A 17,942-nucleotide genomic window follows, 5' to 3' on the forward strand; every position below is an offset into this window, starting at 1 on the left:
ATTCTTACCTTGTGGCCCAACACTCTTTAAGGTACCATGGATGGGCCTTAAAAAGTTTCCACAATACGCAAAGTCAAGACAAAATTTGCGTAGATTATTTGCATGTGCACTTTTCTGATGCATGGATCGACAGCTTTGCACAGCAGGTTGAGAAGACTATTCAAGGCGGAAAAAGGCCACAATTGAGAGTGGTGGAAGAGTGGGTTCCATCCCCTGGTGGGGCATCTGGTTTTAGAGGCCAGCTCCTCCACGTGGCCATGTGATTATCAGTGACTTCATATTTCCAAGCCTCCAACTCTAACCTATGCAAGAAACATCATAACTAGGATATTTCTCAGATTGTGTTTAGAATGTGAAAAACATTTGACTAATGTTTATTATTGTTATTATTATTATTATTACTAGCCATTATAGCAATTTGTTTCCATTTACATTTTGCATTGTTTCTAAGATTGAACATCTCATATCTTAAATTGCATGGTTAGAGGAGTTTAAGAGCTTAATATAAGTTACTAATTAGGCTTACAGTTTACTTCTACTTAATAAATTTGAAAAGAGAAATAGTATGAAATATATTGGTTCACTATTATATTTATTGATACATGCTTAAAAGGGGGTAACTTTTAGCATTTAATTGAGACCAGGTTTACAAGTTGGTGCGCTAACCCCAGACAGTGATTCAGGGAAAGCTGAAATGTCACACAGAGTAAAAGTTCCTAAGTGATAATTCACACAACAGTCAGCCAGCAATTGCATGAGATGATGAGTAGATTGTTGAATGCACCAGAATTACACAAATTTTGTCATATTCATACAGAATTATCCAAAAAGTAAGGGATTTAGCAATACATACAGAGTTGGCCATGTTTCTCTCCGAGTCATAGCTTTGTGATTTGGACACATGATACCTGTTTCACTTTGATGGAATTGAACACTTACTATTCATAATACAAATACCATCATAGCTTTTAGTCATAGACCTAGAAGGGATTGACATAAACTATTTCTATAAATTAGGATTAATCATGCAAAGAATTAGATTCAATATTATTGACTTTTGATTATGCTGCACTTTCTACTATTATATTAAAATGAAGAGAAACACATGCACTAGTCAGGAATAAAATTCACCCAGAGAATATGACTTATATTTCAAATAATAATAGAGTTTTAATATTCCCTCCTTAAACAGCTGAGTCAATATATGAATTCATTTCTTGCGTCAAGACCAAACAAATGTAAGATAAATATGCTGGAGTCAGCTCTAGCAAAAGCCTAAATCCTGAAGCAATATTGACTGATGTGGACTGCCTTTCAAATAGTTTTCAATGTGAACAATATATATTTTTATGGTAATTTAAAGTCCTGCTCTGAGAAAAACGCTAGGCGTGTTTGTCTTGGTTTTTCTAAGTCAGTTGGGAAATCCTCTAAAGAATCCTCTGAACAATCGTAAGAATGGGAAAGGTGTTTCCTTCCACTCTGCTCAACGGGGGTAGAGGAGTTGGTTCCTCCCTCCCAGATGGTGAGCTGAATCACAGCGCCCTGTCCTGCCTGGTGCCGGGCCCACTTAGGAGAGCAGAACTGGCCACCAGGTTCTTAGCAGAGCTCTTCAGAGACGTGGTACGCAGTGCGGAGGAGCTGAGGAAGTTGCTAGAGGACCTGTCTCCGCGGGACTCCCTCCCACAGCAGAGCTGGCTGTTGAAATGCCTCCTGAAGCTGTCGCTGAGCAGATAAAGGGCAAACGGGTTGACACAAGAATTGCAAAAGCTCAGCACCCGGGCGACCAAAGTGACGATCATGTGTCCTAGAGACAGGTCGATCTCCTTGTAGTGGAAAGAGCGATACAGGTAGAGGATGTGATTTGGAAACCAGCAGAAGATGAAACAGCCCACGAAAACCAGCACGGTCTTAGCCAGGCGTTTCCGGGTTTCCATCTGAAAAGAGAAAGAAACGTGCCCACGGACTGGGTCAAGTGAAAACAGCAGCCGCGGCCTCAGTTTACCTTGGAGCAAAAGGAGTAAAACTTACCATAGCATGAAAAGGCACCCAAAATGCAAAAACTATTTATTTTCCTCAGCAAAGCAAGGAGTTTTTAACAGTTCTATGGAACTTATTTGGTCACTGCACTATTTTCATCACAAAATATTGGACAACTTATGCAAGGAAAGATGATAAATTATGAATAAATGGCTATAGCTTCATGTTAAAACTATGATCTTAAACAAATGCTCTCTTATTTTTAACTGTTTTCTTCTTTTTTAATGTCTCATTGTGTTCACTATAACTAAGGAGCCATAGAATGTATTCAAGCGTAGGTACTTTTCAAACATTAGTCATTTAAAATAGGAAAAAAAAATGCTCTGTTAAAGTAGGGCATGATTTTTCTAACCCTTATGCCACAAAAAGAACTTGAGATTTAAACTCCTGATTCATACAAATCAAAAGCATCTAACATAACTGTCAATCTTGTAAACATCGCTGTTAGCTTACTTTAAAAATATATAAATGCATTTTCTTTCTTCATAAAATGTGCAAACAGTGTTTACTGTTTGATAGGAAAGTTTCAAGAATGTGATAATTAGACAAATTTCAAAAACTGGACATTAATCTTTTATTTAATCCAAAACAATCCTTTAACATCTAGAATCTAGAGTCCAAAGTATAGCTCATATCTGACTAACTTGTTCAAAGTTTTAAATAAGGCAACGTGAACATGAAATATAGTCTACGAAAAAATACTGAGAGTGGGCAACAAAAATTTTCTGAGCTCAAACCACCTGCTGTCAACCGGAATACATTCAAGAAACCAGGATGTGTCTGAGCACTGTCCTCCACCCGCTTCCCCAGGGGCGCCCAGACACCATCTTACTTGGCAGCGCCTCCCTGGCAGTGGGCCTGGACTCATGGGCTTGGACATGTGGACGCTGAGATGGTCTCTGGTTTGACATAGAGACCCAGGCACCCAGTCCTAGTTCACAGGTCCCACGAGGGAAACTCACAAATACAAGGCAGAAGCAGGCCCATTTTCAAAACCAAAAAGAAGGGGGAGGGAGTGGGAAGAATTCGACTTTAGAAACTAAAGGAAAAACTCAAACACCCAAATTGGAACACAAATTGGCTCACAGGCCTCTGAATAAATCAACTGAATATAAAGGAAAAGTTGTAGTCTATGAGATATTTTCCCTTAGTCTATTCCATTATTCTTCCATTAATCTATTGATTTTTCTAGCTTTCACTTTGATTATTGGTTGAGCTTTTGTAGCCATTGTTAAAGCAGATGTAGATGGTCTTCAGCAAACGTGGTGACCTCCCATGCAAGAAACCTCCAACTGCGTGTCTCCACATGCAGTGCTTTGCAATCATCTGGGATTCAAGAGTTTCACCTTCGAACTGGAGCGCAGGCACGCCTGACCTGCCTGTACCTACAGAACTCCTTGGCAGTGCATCTCTAGGACTGCATGGACATGCAACTTGAAACTCTGCTTTCGGTGAACAGTATTTCATTCTCTTTGTGGAGCAGCATGATGGGGCTTATCTGTAATTAATTCAGAATATCCTTTAATGAAGTGTAAGGTGGGTGGTGGTGTTGGGAATTAGTAGACAGTCTTTGCAGGGAAGGTTCCTACGTTGAGTGAGACCCAGGACTGCTCTGCACACACCCCCTCCCTCTCTGTCCCCACCATCTCCTCTCCCACCACCCACCCAAGCCATCCCCAGATCCCAGGCAGGACTGACAGTCCTTTCCCGGACGTCGTTGCTCCAGGCCCCTACCGTCCTGATTGGGGTAATGGGAGAAGAATCAATAACTAAGCACATTTATCCTTCCAATGCGAAGGATTCTGGTTTATTGTGCTGTTCTTTACACGAATATTTGCACTTAATGAGAAGTCTTCAAAGACACTGATGTCTAACGGTGGAATTTCGGACTGCTCCAGCAAGCGGGTCTTTAGGGAGTTCTGACACGACGACAAAGAGGGGTCCCCCCAAACCCCTCTGGTTAGGCTAGTCGGCCCCCTGAGTGAGAGCAGCCCGCAGCGTCTCCGCGCCCCCGCCCGGCTTACCTGCTTCTTGGCGTGCTCGTTGGACTCCCCGGGAAGATTGTGGGCGCTTTTAATCAAGGTCCTGGCGATGTGGTAGTAGTACACGCTGATGACAGCCAGCGGGATGAGGAAGTAGACCAGGAAGAGGAGCATGGAGTGGACCTTCGGGTGCAGCTCGTCCGCCGGCGGGTAGGGGATACACGCGGAGAAGCTGCCGTTGTCCAGGCTGGCGACCGGCGCCACCTCGGCGAACACGGCCTCGGGGACCGCCAGCAGCACCGACACCACCCAGATGCCGCCCGCCGTGGCGCAGGTCCGCAGCAGCGCCCCCGACGCCTGCACGTCCATGGGGTTCACGATGGCTCTGTACCTGGAAGACGCAGCGCCTGCGATGACTCCACGGAATCCCAACAGACAGGGCTCCGTTCCCCCCCACCCCCAACCCCGGTCCCTTCCCAGCCCCGGGTGTCCCTGCCGCGCTGACGGCCAGCTCCCCCCTCCCCCTCCCCCACCCCTCCCCCACCCCCACCCATCTCAGTGGACAGGGAGAGAGAGGACGTGGTGGATTGCCATTGCCCAAACCAGGCACCAGATTTCCCAAATCTACACCTAGCGTGTGTATCATCAGGTATCGAATATTTATATTAAAATACTTTATATTTTTAAAGAAGTTTCTCCACCCCAATTGTTATAAACAGAAAATAGCCATAAAGTATACAACTCCCACAGAATAATATTACTAAATTCTATATAATATTACTAAATTCTACCTCTGCTCTTTTCTATAGCTTTTGAGCTTGACGCCTTGCCTTTTTTTTCTAAGGACATTAATCCTTAGAAAATAATGACTAATTAGAGACTCTAATTAGAGACAAATCCAGACTGGGTTTCTCCTGTAGACCCATCATAAAAACTGGAAGAACTGAAAATGGGACAATATCCTCTCTTTATAGTTCAGACTTATTTAAATGCCGTGACCCCATCAAGCCCTCTCTCTTCCCACCCACCACTCTCCTAGGGGCAAACATACACATTCCAGCACCCAAACCTTTTTATAGCTACCTTGGTCATACATGGTGAGGTAATCACAATGCAAACAACCCAAAATGGTATGAGGACTCAAATTACATATATTTGTCTTTAAAAGTATTTCATGTTACAGTATACCTGGGAGGTAGCAATTTACAATAAAGAGATTTTAATCAGACATAGCTGATTGGTTGCCCCTTTGCAAAATCAGGTGATGTCAGGCTTTTCCCATCGGTAAGTTGCAAATAAAAACATCTCCTGCAAAGTTGTGTGATTAGAAAAAATTAGAAAGCACCTACTATAGTGCCTGGAAATTAGTAGGTCCTAAACACACCAGGATCCTGTACCATCTCCTTATTCACATTTGAATTAGCCTAATATTCTAAAACTTTAGAATATTTCAAGCTATACAATAAGCAGCTAAGGTTTCCTTCTGAGACGTCCCATCCCCCAGGGCAGCTCACTGTCCCTGCCCTGCTGTGCTGGAGCTCTTCTCTTCTGTGGACCTGTGTCCAGTGTCATTCTCAGCACCTTGAGGCATAGGGGAAAGGAAGTGCATGCTTCAATCTAAGCAACTTTCCCATGAGAATCAGGAGGTATACAGAAATTAGAGTATCAGCAAATGACCTCAACAGCCAAATTAAATAAGAAGCTGGCATTGAGCATTCCACCCACAAGTTTTTAGGAGACTGAAAGATTTGCAATCAGATACTGGAATTACCTATTTTTCCTGCTTTTAACATTTTTTATCAGATAAACACATTAAAAAGATTTGTTTTAAAAGTCAGAGAACACTGAGTCTTATAAGAAAAAATCGAAATTCCCTGTAACATCTAAGCTCCCACCCCTAAATTAAAACAAAATCCACATCATTACCTCTCTTCTGTTTCTTGCAATTCCCAGGTTTTATTTGTTTGTTCGATCTCTTTATGCTGGAATCTCTCCTCAAAAGTTAGATAATTAATGATGGTCAATTCGCATGTAAGAGTTAAACACCAAAGAACTAATTGCAAATTCTTTTTAATGTGACAGAGGTTGGCAAAAGGCAGAGAGGTGCTTTGGCTGGTAATGACTACAGATGGACCAACCAACCAGCCTTCCTTTTTAGACTGTCAGAAACAAAGGATATTCTGGACCTGCCCCCTGCCCCCACCTTCCTCCCCATAAAATGATTGTGGACAAATCTCAGGCGGAAAATTTGTAAAAGGAAGGAGGAAGCGCCGTTCTCCCCCTCATGCTCCTCCCCCATAACTGTTCACTGCACAGGCACAGACCCACGAAAGGTGTTGCGGAAACTTCAACTCAGAATTAAAATTATAAATCCCTCATCCAACAAGATCGCCATAGTAGAGCTCAAGTAGAACTCAAGAGAATTCTTGAGTTGGGGAAAGGAATATACACAGTTGTAGTTAGAACAAGGAGAAGAGGGGACTTTTCAACAGGGAAAGGGGTACAGAATGCGTTCAGCTGAAGAAGCCCTATTGCAAATTCTATAAAGCCTAGCAATGTAGTTGAAAACAACAGATTACCGAAGTGTCATTATTAGTACTGAAAATAGAGCTTATGGTTTTCAGAGAGTAACTTCTATACCAATCAATGCTATCTGTGCATCTTTGAAAAATGAAGAAGCAAAAAGTAAAACAATATATTGCAAATCGATGTGGACAAATTCCATCATGCTTCCTTCAAATATTTATGGTAAATGTGAGAATAGAGCAGCCCCTTATTACAAAAACTCTATATGTGCAGGAGAAGTTATGTTTTCTCTTACAAAAAGCCTTGGATGATATCCCTAAATGAAAGCTGAAAATTTGAGAATAAGCAATAATCAGATAAAGAGAACTCAATCAGCAAGTATTTCACATTAATAAGTGGATATGCTTCTTCATTAACACCTGTTGTGAGTCTTGCTCGTCATATCTGTGTTCTATCTAGATGTAATGCAAGTAGCTAATCAAACTTAATCATAATCCAAGATATGTAATGAAAACTAGATCATTTTTTACCTCCTATAAAATCATTGGAACATCTCAGAATCACCTCCTCATTTCTGCAAACCTTTCTAGCTGCATTACCGATAGTTTTCTTGTTTTTTCTTTTTGTTGAACTGTCATTTAACCTGAGGAGTCTATGGGTGAACAATCTGAGAAATAGGAAAGAAGATATTATGGGTGGGGGAGCAGGGGCAGGTAGAGAGAGAGAGAGAGAGAGAGAGAAAGAGAGAGAATTTCACAAGGAAAAGTGTAGTACATTGTACCAAATACTCCCCACTGGTAAAGAACACAATCCTTAAATCCAGAGCCTATGTCTCATTCACTCTTGTGACACAATGCCTGCCTACCCACCATAAATATTTGTTCAATTAATGAGGACCATGTGGTCTGAACAAAAGGAGGGCATTATTAAGAGCAGTTTTGGTAGCATAGGTGATGGCAGTTGTATATTAGGGGTTGAGGTGGAAGTGGAGGTGAGAAGTGAGGCAGTCCCCTGTAGCGGTGCCCAAGCTGAATCAGCCTCCAGAAGCACTTAAAGAACTGACTGAAGCTAGGGTATCCCATTTCTCCCAGATCTACTGAAGCAGAGTCTCCAGGATGTGAAAAATGGAACTCTGCATTTTAATAAGTTTTTCAGGTGACTGTGACTATCAGGTTTAGAAACCACCTTTCGAGAAGATCAACTGTGGCAGCAAGAACTTTCCCACACTCCCTCTTCCTGCCATGGTGGGTCTCAGCAGCAGGGAGAGGGTCTGGGAACCATCACAAGTTCAGTGTTTGAATCTGATGCCTGCCCATTCTGCCATGGCACATTATATTTTTAAAAGTCTTGATATTTTTAGCGGTAAAAGATTCCTAACAAAATTGCTAAATTTATAATTTAAGAAATATCTATGCATTATCATATTACAGAATGTTTAAAGCATAAATGACATTAAAATTTATGTAATGTATGGATGAAATAAATAAATAATAAGGGGGACAAAGGGTAAAATAAATTGGGTGGATGGAAATACTAGTGGTCAATGAGAGGGAGGGGTAAGGGATATGGTATGTCTGTTTTTTTCTTTTTTTTTGTTTTTGTATTTCTTTTTCTGGAGTGATACAAATGTTCCTAAAATGATCCCGGTGATGAGTATACAACTATGGGGTGATATTGTGAGCCGTTGATTGTACACCTTGTATGGAACGTACATGTGTGAAGATTTCTCAATAAAAATATTTTTTTTAAGTTAGCTTATAAATTTCAGTTGTTTAAGCAAATAATAATAATAATAATGTAATAAGTAGGATTTTACTTTGGAAAAAGTGAGAATTACCTGTGAAGCTCCCTAATTTAAGTGAAAAGTGAGTTCATGAGGAAGAATGACAGTAAGTTATGTTGACGAAGGCAGCAGGCAAGAACCAGCCAGTCTGGGGTGAGGTCACTGGGGACAGATAATAGTGGGTAGAGAGACCATCTTCATTAATTTTACCCCACGATAAATTCGCTTCCCTCATTGATGCCTATTTCTGATAACTACCTGCATCTGTGATTAAATGTTGTATTAGTGAATCATTGTCATTCTGATACATGGATGGTATAGCAGAAATAGTTACACAGAAATCCAAAGTTAAAAATACTTTCATATTAGTTATTTCATTTGATATAATAATCCTGTGCAGAAAAGCTAATAGAGATAAAGTGTTTTAGTTTCCTCCTTGCTAAAGCAAATGCCATGCAATGCATTGGCTTAAACAATGGGCATTTATTGGTTCATAGTTTTCAGGATAGAAGTCCAAATCAAGTCATCATCAAGGCAATACTTTCCTTTCAAAGACTGGCATTTTGGGGCTGGCTGCCGGAGAGCTTTGGTCCTGGGCTTCTCTGTGCCATGGAAATGCTCATGGTGGTCTCCTCTGCTCCTCCTTTATCTTCACATTCCATTGACTTTCATCGTGGGGTTGCTTCCTTTAGCTTTTTCTCTACGTGTCTGAATTTCATCCTGCTCATAAAGGACCCCAGGAATAGGGTCAAGATCAGCCCCGGTTGAGGTGTGCCACATCTTAACTACAGCGACTTCACCAAAAGGTCATGCTTACAATGGGTTCACACTTGCAGGAATGGATTAAGTCTCAGAACATGTTTTTCTGGGGTACACAGCTCCAAAGCACCTCACTAAGGGATAAATGATGTTCAAAGGATGGCAGAGCCAGGAAAGAGATGACTCAGGATGAAGTCATATATCTTGTAAATCCAAATTCTGCATTTTTCAGCTATAGCACACTGCAAAGAATGCAATGAACAATTAAATATTTTACCTATTCTTTCAGGCTTTAAACATTTGATCTTGTCCTTTTAAAGCCATTGGTATTTTTAACTGGGAAGACTTAAGTTATGTCTGTAATTATGTTATCTAAATTGAACAATCATCTTTGCAGGGAAAAAACTAAGCTTCCGTAGTACTAGCATGCAATTTTTCATATTTTCAAGATCTTTGTGAACCCTACATTTTATATATTCTATATAAAAATCTATAATCATCTTTAAATTCAGCGTTCATAATCTAAAACAGGTTTCTCATAAAATTTTAAGGTCTGAGTCTCTCAAAAAGTGTGGTTCTTTTCAAAAAATCAATTTGACTTAAATTGCAACCATTGAATTGTTAATTTTCAAAATATTCTTTGAAATTTTCCACAACTGATAAAATAATATAAAGAAGAAGGTCATTAAAAGTTGGAAAAAAATTTTCAATGAAGATTTAAACACATAAGAACAAATGAAGCTAATTTAATGACAAATAGATAACTCAGAGGAAATTCCAAGAATGAGTGAAGGTTTAACGCTTATTACTGCTTTCCATAAAGATCTATTGATAACTGAAAACAGAACAAAATGCCCAGAACTTCAATACACCAGCAGTGTTCACAAGGACTCATCTATAGACCAAGCAGCATTGGGTATTATTTCAATAATTAGAATGATAGGTAGACACATCTCATCAAACTTGAAACTAGCAATACTAAACTTTATCACTAAATCTGAAGCAGGGATTGGAATTGAAAATAACCTTGTCTTATGGAAATAAAAAATAATATTAAAGGAAATTTAATTAAGACATATGTAGAAAATACACAAATGAACTTTCCAAATATCAGGTTGTCAGACTCTATGGGGTAGGGTCGGGGCCCTACAAAGAGCTAAAAATAATCTGCCAGCTTCAAAAAATTCTCTGAAACCTAAACAAAATAATGGACCAATACTTTCCAGAAGATAGCAGCTAATGAATTCACCTTCAAGAGAACAAAAATACAAGTAGAACTTGAGTGAGCTTTAAAGGAACTACAAAATTATTAATAAAGTACTGTCCGGAAAGAACAAAGGATACTTATTGGATTATTTAGCCCAGGGAGTGGCAATGAGAGGAATCTACGTGTACCACAATTCTCCCAGACACAATGATAATTGCTCCTTTCTTTGTAATCCCATGGAACTTTGCTCATTCTTCAACTGGTGTAAATTTCAAATTTTATTGTAATACATCAGTCTCCCCCACTGAGATACAAACTGATTAATGCCATTAATTCCACTTTGTTTTATTCACCTTAGAATCACTGTATATAGTTGGCAATAGTATTGAAGAAAGAAGAAAGGAGGGAAGGAAGAGGAAGGGAGGGAGGAAGGGAAGTAAGGAAGATGAGAAGGAAGAACAAAGAGCAATCGTAATAAGATGTTCACAGAAAAGAATAGAAAAACCTAGAGAACATTATGCTGAGTGAGACTAGCCAAAAACTAAAAGACAAATGCTGTATGGTCCCACTGATATGAACCGACATTAGAGAATAAACTTGGAATATGTCATTGGTAACAGAGACCATCAGGAGTTAGAAATAGGGTAAGATAATGGGTAATTGGAGCTGAAGGGATACAGACTGTGCAACAGGACTAGATACAAAAACTCAAAAATGGACAGCACAATACTACCTAATTGCAATGTACTTATGTTAAAACACTGAATGAAGCTGCATTTGAGCTATAGTTTTTTTTGTTTGTTTGTTTGTTCTGTTTTTTTATATATATTTTTTGTATTTTTTATTTTTATTTTTTTCTCTATATTATCATTTTATTTCTTTTTCTGTTGTCTTGCTATTTCTTTTTCTAAATCGATGCAAATGTACTAAGAAATGATGATCATACATCTATGTGATGATATTAAGAATTACTGATTGCATATGTAGAATGGAATGATTTCTAAATGTTGTGTTAGTTAATTTTTTTAATTAATAAAAAAATTAATTTTTAATTAATAAAAAAATTTAAAAAAAGAATAGAAAAACCCATTCCCATCGAGAAATAGATCAGAGAGAAAACCAGCTTCATGGTCAACTGAAGATAATTCATTTATATAAGAGTCTCCTAAAGTAAGAATGGGGACTAGAATTGTGGTCAGGCTTTGGCTGTAGAATCAATCTCCTGAGATTTGTCCATACAGGAGAAATGTTCACAAATCTGGGTTGGGTTTGGAGATGGTCCTGCTTGCTTGACTGGAGAGAACTTAATCCATATTCTCTCTCGTCTCTCTTTCTCAGCCTATTCCCTTTCAATCTTTCCTTTAAACTTTCTTCCACCTCCTTCCTCCAATTATTGTCTGGTATTTTAAAAAAGCATACTACATAAATGAAAATGAGATTACCATTGAAATTCTTTCTCAATAACCTTAAATATCATATATATAGGAGTGAAGTGCAAAACCATTATTTTAAATTGTGGATTTACTTTTATTTTTTCTTTCTATATATTTTTGAGTTTTTCATTTTTTTATTTTCCCATATTTTAAAAATATGGAGATGTTAAAACAAAATGCTTTCATATTTTAAAATTTTTATTTGAAAAAATCTGCTTCTCATATCAGCATCAATGTTACCAGAAATACAATAAATAAACCAATCAATACATAAGAACTAAAAATTTTAAGTAAGAACTTGCTGAAAGTGAGAAAATAAAATGCCAATTAGAATTATTACAGATCTTGGAAATTGGTCCTGCTTCCTGAACAATCAGCAGTTGTGAAGACCATAGTGTCTTATTTTTTATTCTGGTTTTGTGAACCACACAGAGAGGTCCTGCACTGCTGGTGACATCTAGCAATACGGAGAGACTGTTGAAGTTCACTGTTGGCCCTCACAACTCAGCCACAACCCATGGCCTCCTCTTCAAATTCATCTCTTCAGACAGAAGATTGAGGAGTGCTCTTAGAGGGCCTTTGTTTCCACTGAGAAGTGGGCAAAATAGAAGTAGCATAAATGATCAAGTGAGAGCATGGGAGGGTGTGAAGGGTGGGCAGCCTCCAGGGGCCCCATCTGCTACTATCCTCCACTCTCCTCTGGGGTCTCTCTTCCCTCGGTACTGTACAGGGAGGTAGTAGGATCACTCCTAAGGATCCCTTGTGTTACAGCTGGAGATATTATTCTGATTTTTCAAATGAGAAAAATATTGCCTTTTGGACACGTGTTGTGTGCGCTTTTATCCTTTTCTCCAAGTAGAATGCCTGACTATAAACAGATACTGGACTAACCCCCAGGTGCCAATAAGACCAGCCAGGCACATTCCCTCCTTACTCAGAGTGCAGTCAGGGGAAGGCAGAAAAGTGCTCTTCAAAAAGTATGAAGCACTGTATTAATATTGGCAATATTATGAATATTGTGAGGCTGTTACACAATTCTAATGCAATATGTGTGATTCCTTTTAAAGAGAAGGGGAAAGAAAATGGACTAGAAATATTTGCAATCAATGATGAAAATAGATCTAATTATTGGTGTCAAATTTAACAAACTCTACTTAACAATAAATCAAGTGAATTCAATTTGAAAACTAATAAAATATGCACAGAAATCACAATTCATCCTGTTTCTGTGGTTATACGGAAAATAACAACTGAGCACTACAGTGGAAAATGAATTATCCTTTTTGTATCGGCAGCTAGAAAGCTCACAAATTAACTTATCACTCAGATTTTGCAAGAGCAGGGGTCATCTTCCCTGGTTTTCCTCCCTTTTTAATTCCTGCTGCACGTATGTCTCTTGTCTGTGCCTTTATTTTTAAGCTGCTTACGTTCTTTTGGAACAGGTGGAAGATAAATAAACCATCACTGTGGTCACTTGAGTGCCCTGAGATCTGTGTGGCCAGCGAGATTCTTGCAACGAGTCTGGAAGTCTGCTCTGAGCACCAATTTCAGTACCAGCCGAGGGGGAAGGGCTTTCCAGGGCACTGTCCAGGGTGCTGGGCCAAAGGAGAAGCTTGTCTCCAACTCCAAGCAGGGGCAGCTGCTTCTCCAGGACCTGAGCTTCAGTCGAGGGTTTTGGTGGGAAACCAGCAGCAGGTGACATGCCTGCGGGAGAGGCCGTGAAGTCTGTATTCAATTTCTCTCTATATTCTAACACATTATTCCTGAAGAGTGTATCTATTTGCATTATCAGAATATCCAAATATTAGTGATTCAAGGCTCACTTCAGCAATGGAATTATATCTCAGTACCTTACCTAGCAAACAAAAGCTTGAAATTTTTAATCTGCACTTTAATTAGATTAGAATAAGACCAACTAGTGCCTATCAACAAAATGACATTAATTGATATTAATCTCATTTTTATTCTTTTTATAGTTTGGGTGTTTTTTAATTTAATTTATAAACGCATTTTAGTTCACAGTTATATAAGTAACTAGAATAAGGAGATAACACCTAGTTTTATACTTTTAAATAAATAAATAAGTTCAGAATTTAACTCTAGACATCTGTAGGAATTATTTTCCTATAAAGGAAAAAAGGGAAACACCGTCCTTAAGAGTTATTCGTATTTCAACAACAGGCCTTTAAAGGCCAAAAATTCTTCCGGAGCTAAAAAAATGATATTCTAAGTTTGGAAAAGCAGTCGCTGCAAGGGTGAGCGAGGGAAGCTGATGCCACCGCCAGCCAAGGGGAAAGGCACAGCGAGTTCTGTCGCAGCGTGCGCGTTCCCACGTCCCGGGTGTATGCGTGTGCGCATGCACAAAACCATCAGAAATGAGATGAAACAAAGATAGAAATACTTCAAACCAGTTATTTCATTGAAGCAAGCAGGAAAAGACTCATTTTTTTTCAAAACAGTGGCAAACAAATCCATCAACATGAAAGTAGCAGCTCAACAGAACTTGCCATCCTGGTTTCAGATCGTGGCTCGAGGATGACCCTGTCCACCAGAGTGGACACCATTGTCCTTTCTTACACCTGTCTAGTCGCAACTCCTCAAAGGCGTTTGGAAAGTCAGGGGTTAGTAATTCCAAGTACCAAAAGCCAATACTACAGGGCTGGCCACGATGGCTCAGCAGGCAAGAATGCTTGCCTGCCATGCTGAGAACCCGGGTTGGATTCCCGGTGCCTGCCCATGTTTAAAAAAAAAAAAAAAGCCAGTACTACCCTTTGGCCACCTGGACCACGTGATTTAGGCGATTTAGGCCGCAAGGTAAATTCCTAATTATCTAAGTATATAATTTCTTGTTTCTGTCCCTGCTGGCTGTGATTCCCACATCAGTGATGCACCACATTCAAAATCCAAATTCCCACTTCACACTAAGGTGTGATTTTTTTAATGTATCTCTCTTTCTTTTTTTTTTTCCTTTCATTGCTGTGGTCTCTATTTCTTAAATGTTCTACTTTATTTCCTCAGGCAAAGACACAGCAGTTAAGCCATCACATGATGATAGGATATTTGGTTGAACAAACAATTTTCTTTTTGTTTGGAAAAAATCTCTGTCCTTGTACCTTATTAAATTTGAAGATTTTTTCCCTTGTATTTTTCTATTGCTACAACTACTACTTTACTTTTACTTCAAGGTTGCTCTTTTAATTTACATTTTATAATGATCTCTCTTCCTAAGGAATAATCTTTTGCATCATTTTTTTAAATCTTGAGTATTTTGTTTTAAATCTATCTTTTCAGACTGCTATTAAATTAAAGAGGCAAGCCTGTTAATAATTTCCTATACCTGAGAAAATAATATTAACTGGATTCAAATCCTGGCTCCATCATTTACTAGCTGTGATATAATGAAAGCGTTGCCTAATTTCAATCCTCAGTTGTAGTAACTTTAAAATGGTAACAGTAACAGTACCTAGTTCACAAAATGTCTTGCACAGGGCTGAGTGCAATTGGCCTTACAATGGTTTCCAAATCCAAGGAAATGAAAACAGTTGGTGAGATAAAATATGAGATCAAATACTAATGAATATGTGATTGCCTTTTCCAGAAGAAAAATAGAGTACTGACAACTTAAAAACAAGCCATTTCCCAACATTCCAAGTGAATATTGGAATGTGCTGTGTGATTTTGTCACCAGTGTCTTAGGTTCCTTATTTTATATCTCCAAAACACAACTGATAGGCAAGAGTAGCCAATGGATCAAGTGGAAGAGGCAGCCGACCTTTCTTTATCATCAGTATGATTTATGTCTCCATGTTATATTCACAAAGTACACAATCCACATATGAAACAAAGAAATTCAGTAAAAACAAGAGGACTCATATTTTTTCTGACCTTGGTCAGTACAGTTTTACCTGGCTCTCCATGACAATAAATTGGGATAATTGTGTGAAATAGACTCAGAGATCTGGGTCTTGCTACTAATGCTACCCTTTAAGAAGGAAAGAATAATGATAGTAATTTTAACTTCTGCGATGATAGCTATTCATTAGGCTTTTTAATCACTAAATAGAAATAAAACTTTCTTATCAAAAGAGTCCTTTAAAGAAAGGCAGCTAAACTAAAATGTCTCCTTTTGGTTATGAAAATCAAAGGAAACTTTACAAGGTAATACAACTGGTGTCAGATAAACAAAATTTTCATGAAAGGCTCCCAATTTTTAGAGCATATAGTATCCAAATTAAAACACTCAATAGTATTCAGTTTAAGGAGATAATCTCTCACCTTTCCACCCAATATTATCTTTTCCTCAACAAAGATGAACTCTTCAATACCAAAGCCACCCAGGGAAGTTTTTGCAATCACCAGGAAATTCAATTTATTAATAATTTAATAACAAATAATGTAACTTAAGGAGGAGGAGATGAGCACCTCCTTAATTGTCCAAGTTGAATGGTTTTCTGAATGGCTTAACCAATACCACCCCAAGGGAATGAGACCACCCCTGCTTGTAATGATGCTTCCCTATACACTTTGCCGCCCCACCCTCACCGGGACACACCTCCGTTTTGTTTAAGGTTCACCTTACATGCCCCAAAGCCTGCTTAGAGCCTGGGCTGGTGGCACTGGGCAGCGTCCTTGAGGCCCGGATTCTCCGTCCAGCTTTGCCGGGATCTCAATGTCCAACCTGGCAAAGGTTAAACTAGTGGATCCCAAGGTAAAGAGATGAACAAACCCACACCCTTAGAATATGTGAAAAACAGAGTGGCTATCAAAGAGGCATTTTCACAGCACTGTCTAAAGATTCTAATATTTGGTTCTTACCTGTTTAAGAAAAGAGCGTATTACTTGACTCCAGGTACTAACTAAGAAGAATATGTAAAGTCATCTGTCTGAAGAAAATGTGTTATTCTAGGTGTCTTTGCTTCAAATAGATAGTAGAATTCAGTTAATAAGTGTGGGTGATGTTTTCTGTGATTTGGAAAACAAAATCTATGATTTCCCCCAAATTAACGCATGCATTCTTACATGTCAGGCTCTTGTCCTACTGGGAAAGGAGAGTGCACTGCTAAGGTTCAGGCACAAAGACGCTTCCGTGAGATACATGCACTGTTGCCTGCCTATTCTATAGATTTTCTATGCAACAGACTCAAGACGTTGCATAATAATAAAGATTCCCGTTGTGTGTGTGGGGGGGGGGGGTGGTAATACTCAACCTAGGATATGGCAAACTAAAAGCTACTTTTAAACTACAGCAATTTTAATTGTTTCAAAAAATACTTTTCTCACCATAGTTTTTCCAAGCCTCACATTTCACTGCGTTTTAGCTCTGGTGACAATTCCCAGATGCATTGTCCCCCCACCCCGCCCCGTCCTTTCCTTCTCCCTCTCGGGTCCAGGTGCATCCTCGGTCCCGCCGCGCTGCTCGGCCGCTCCCTGCGTCCTACCTGTCGGCGCTGAGCGCCGTGAGCGTGAACACCGACACCCCCACCGAGGTGAGCTGGATGGCCGGGATGAGTTTGCAGCCCAGCCTGCCGAACACCCACTCGTCGAAGAAGTAGCGCGAGGCGTCCACCGGCACGCACGTGACCAGCAGCAGCAGGTCCCCCGCGGCCAGGTTGGAGATGAAGATGTTGGGGACGCTCCTCAAGGCGCTGGTGGCCACAAAAGTCTTCAACAGCAGCGCGTTGCCCAGCAAGCCCACGGCGATGATGAGCAGGTACAGCGACGGGATCACACAGCGCATCACCAGCTCCGCGCCGCGCCCGTCGGGGGCGCCCAGGAAGTCGCGCTCCGCCACCCCCGGGACCAAGTCGCTGGGACCGGCGCCCGCGCCCAGGGACAGGTTGGAAAGGGCCTGGGGAGGCATGGCCTCCTTTCCCGGAGAGGCCGCCGGAGTTGCCGCGCGCAAGGCCAGGCGCGCCCCTGGGGTGGGAGGGGGTCCCTCCCGCCCCGCCGCTTCGCTGCCCGCGGGGACGCGTCCTGCCCCAGCGATTGGAGGTGGACAGAGCCCCGGCGCCCACTTCTAGAAAGAGCTCCCTACTGAAGAAAAAGAAAAGAAAGGAGAAAGGCATAGCAACCGCGCCTTTGTTCCCATCTTCAGTGTCTGTCCCCACTGACCCTCGGGGGCCCCGCGGGCCTCGCCCCCTGGCCTCTGACAGCACCTGGCGCACGTGTCCTGCGCTCGGCGGCTGCAACCAGCGCCGGGAGCGCCGCGTCTCCCT

The 17,942-nt window shown here is 40.4% G+C and overlaps 1 protein-coding gene across 1 annotated transcript; it reads right to left on the bottom strand.

Annotated features, from left to right (window-relative positions):
* Positions 1 to 1,532: 1,532 nt before the first annotated feature.
* NMBR (neuromedin B receptor) lies at positions 1,533 to 17,587 on the bottom strand. Its single transcript, XM_077143711.1, has 3 exons — positions 17,166 to 17,587; positions 4,062 to 4,410; positions 1,533 to 1,934 (listed from the first exon to the last, which is right to left on the bottom strand). Exons 1-3 carry the CDS (start codon positions 17,585 to 17,587, stop codon positions 1,533 to 1,535), a joined length of 1,173 nt encoding a protein of 390 aa, XP_076999826.1.
* Between the last annotated feature and the right edge of the window lie 355 nt (positions 17,588 to 17,942).

Source organism: Tamandua tetradactyla, chromosome 25, assembly GCF_023851605.1.
Source record: "Tamandua tetradactyla isolate mTamTet1 chromosome 25, mTamTet1.pri, whole genome shotgun sequence".
Taxonomy (NCBI): Eukaryota; Metazoa; Chordata; class Mammalia; order Pilosa; family Myrmecophagidae; genus Tamandua; species Tamandua tetradactyla.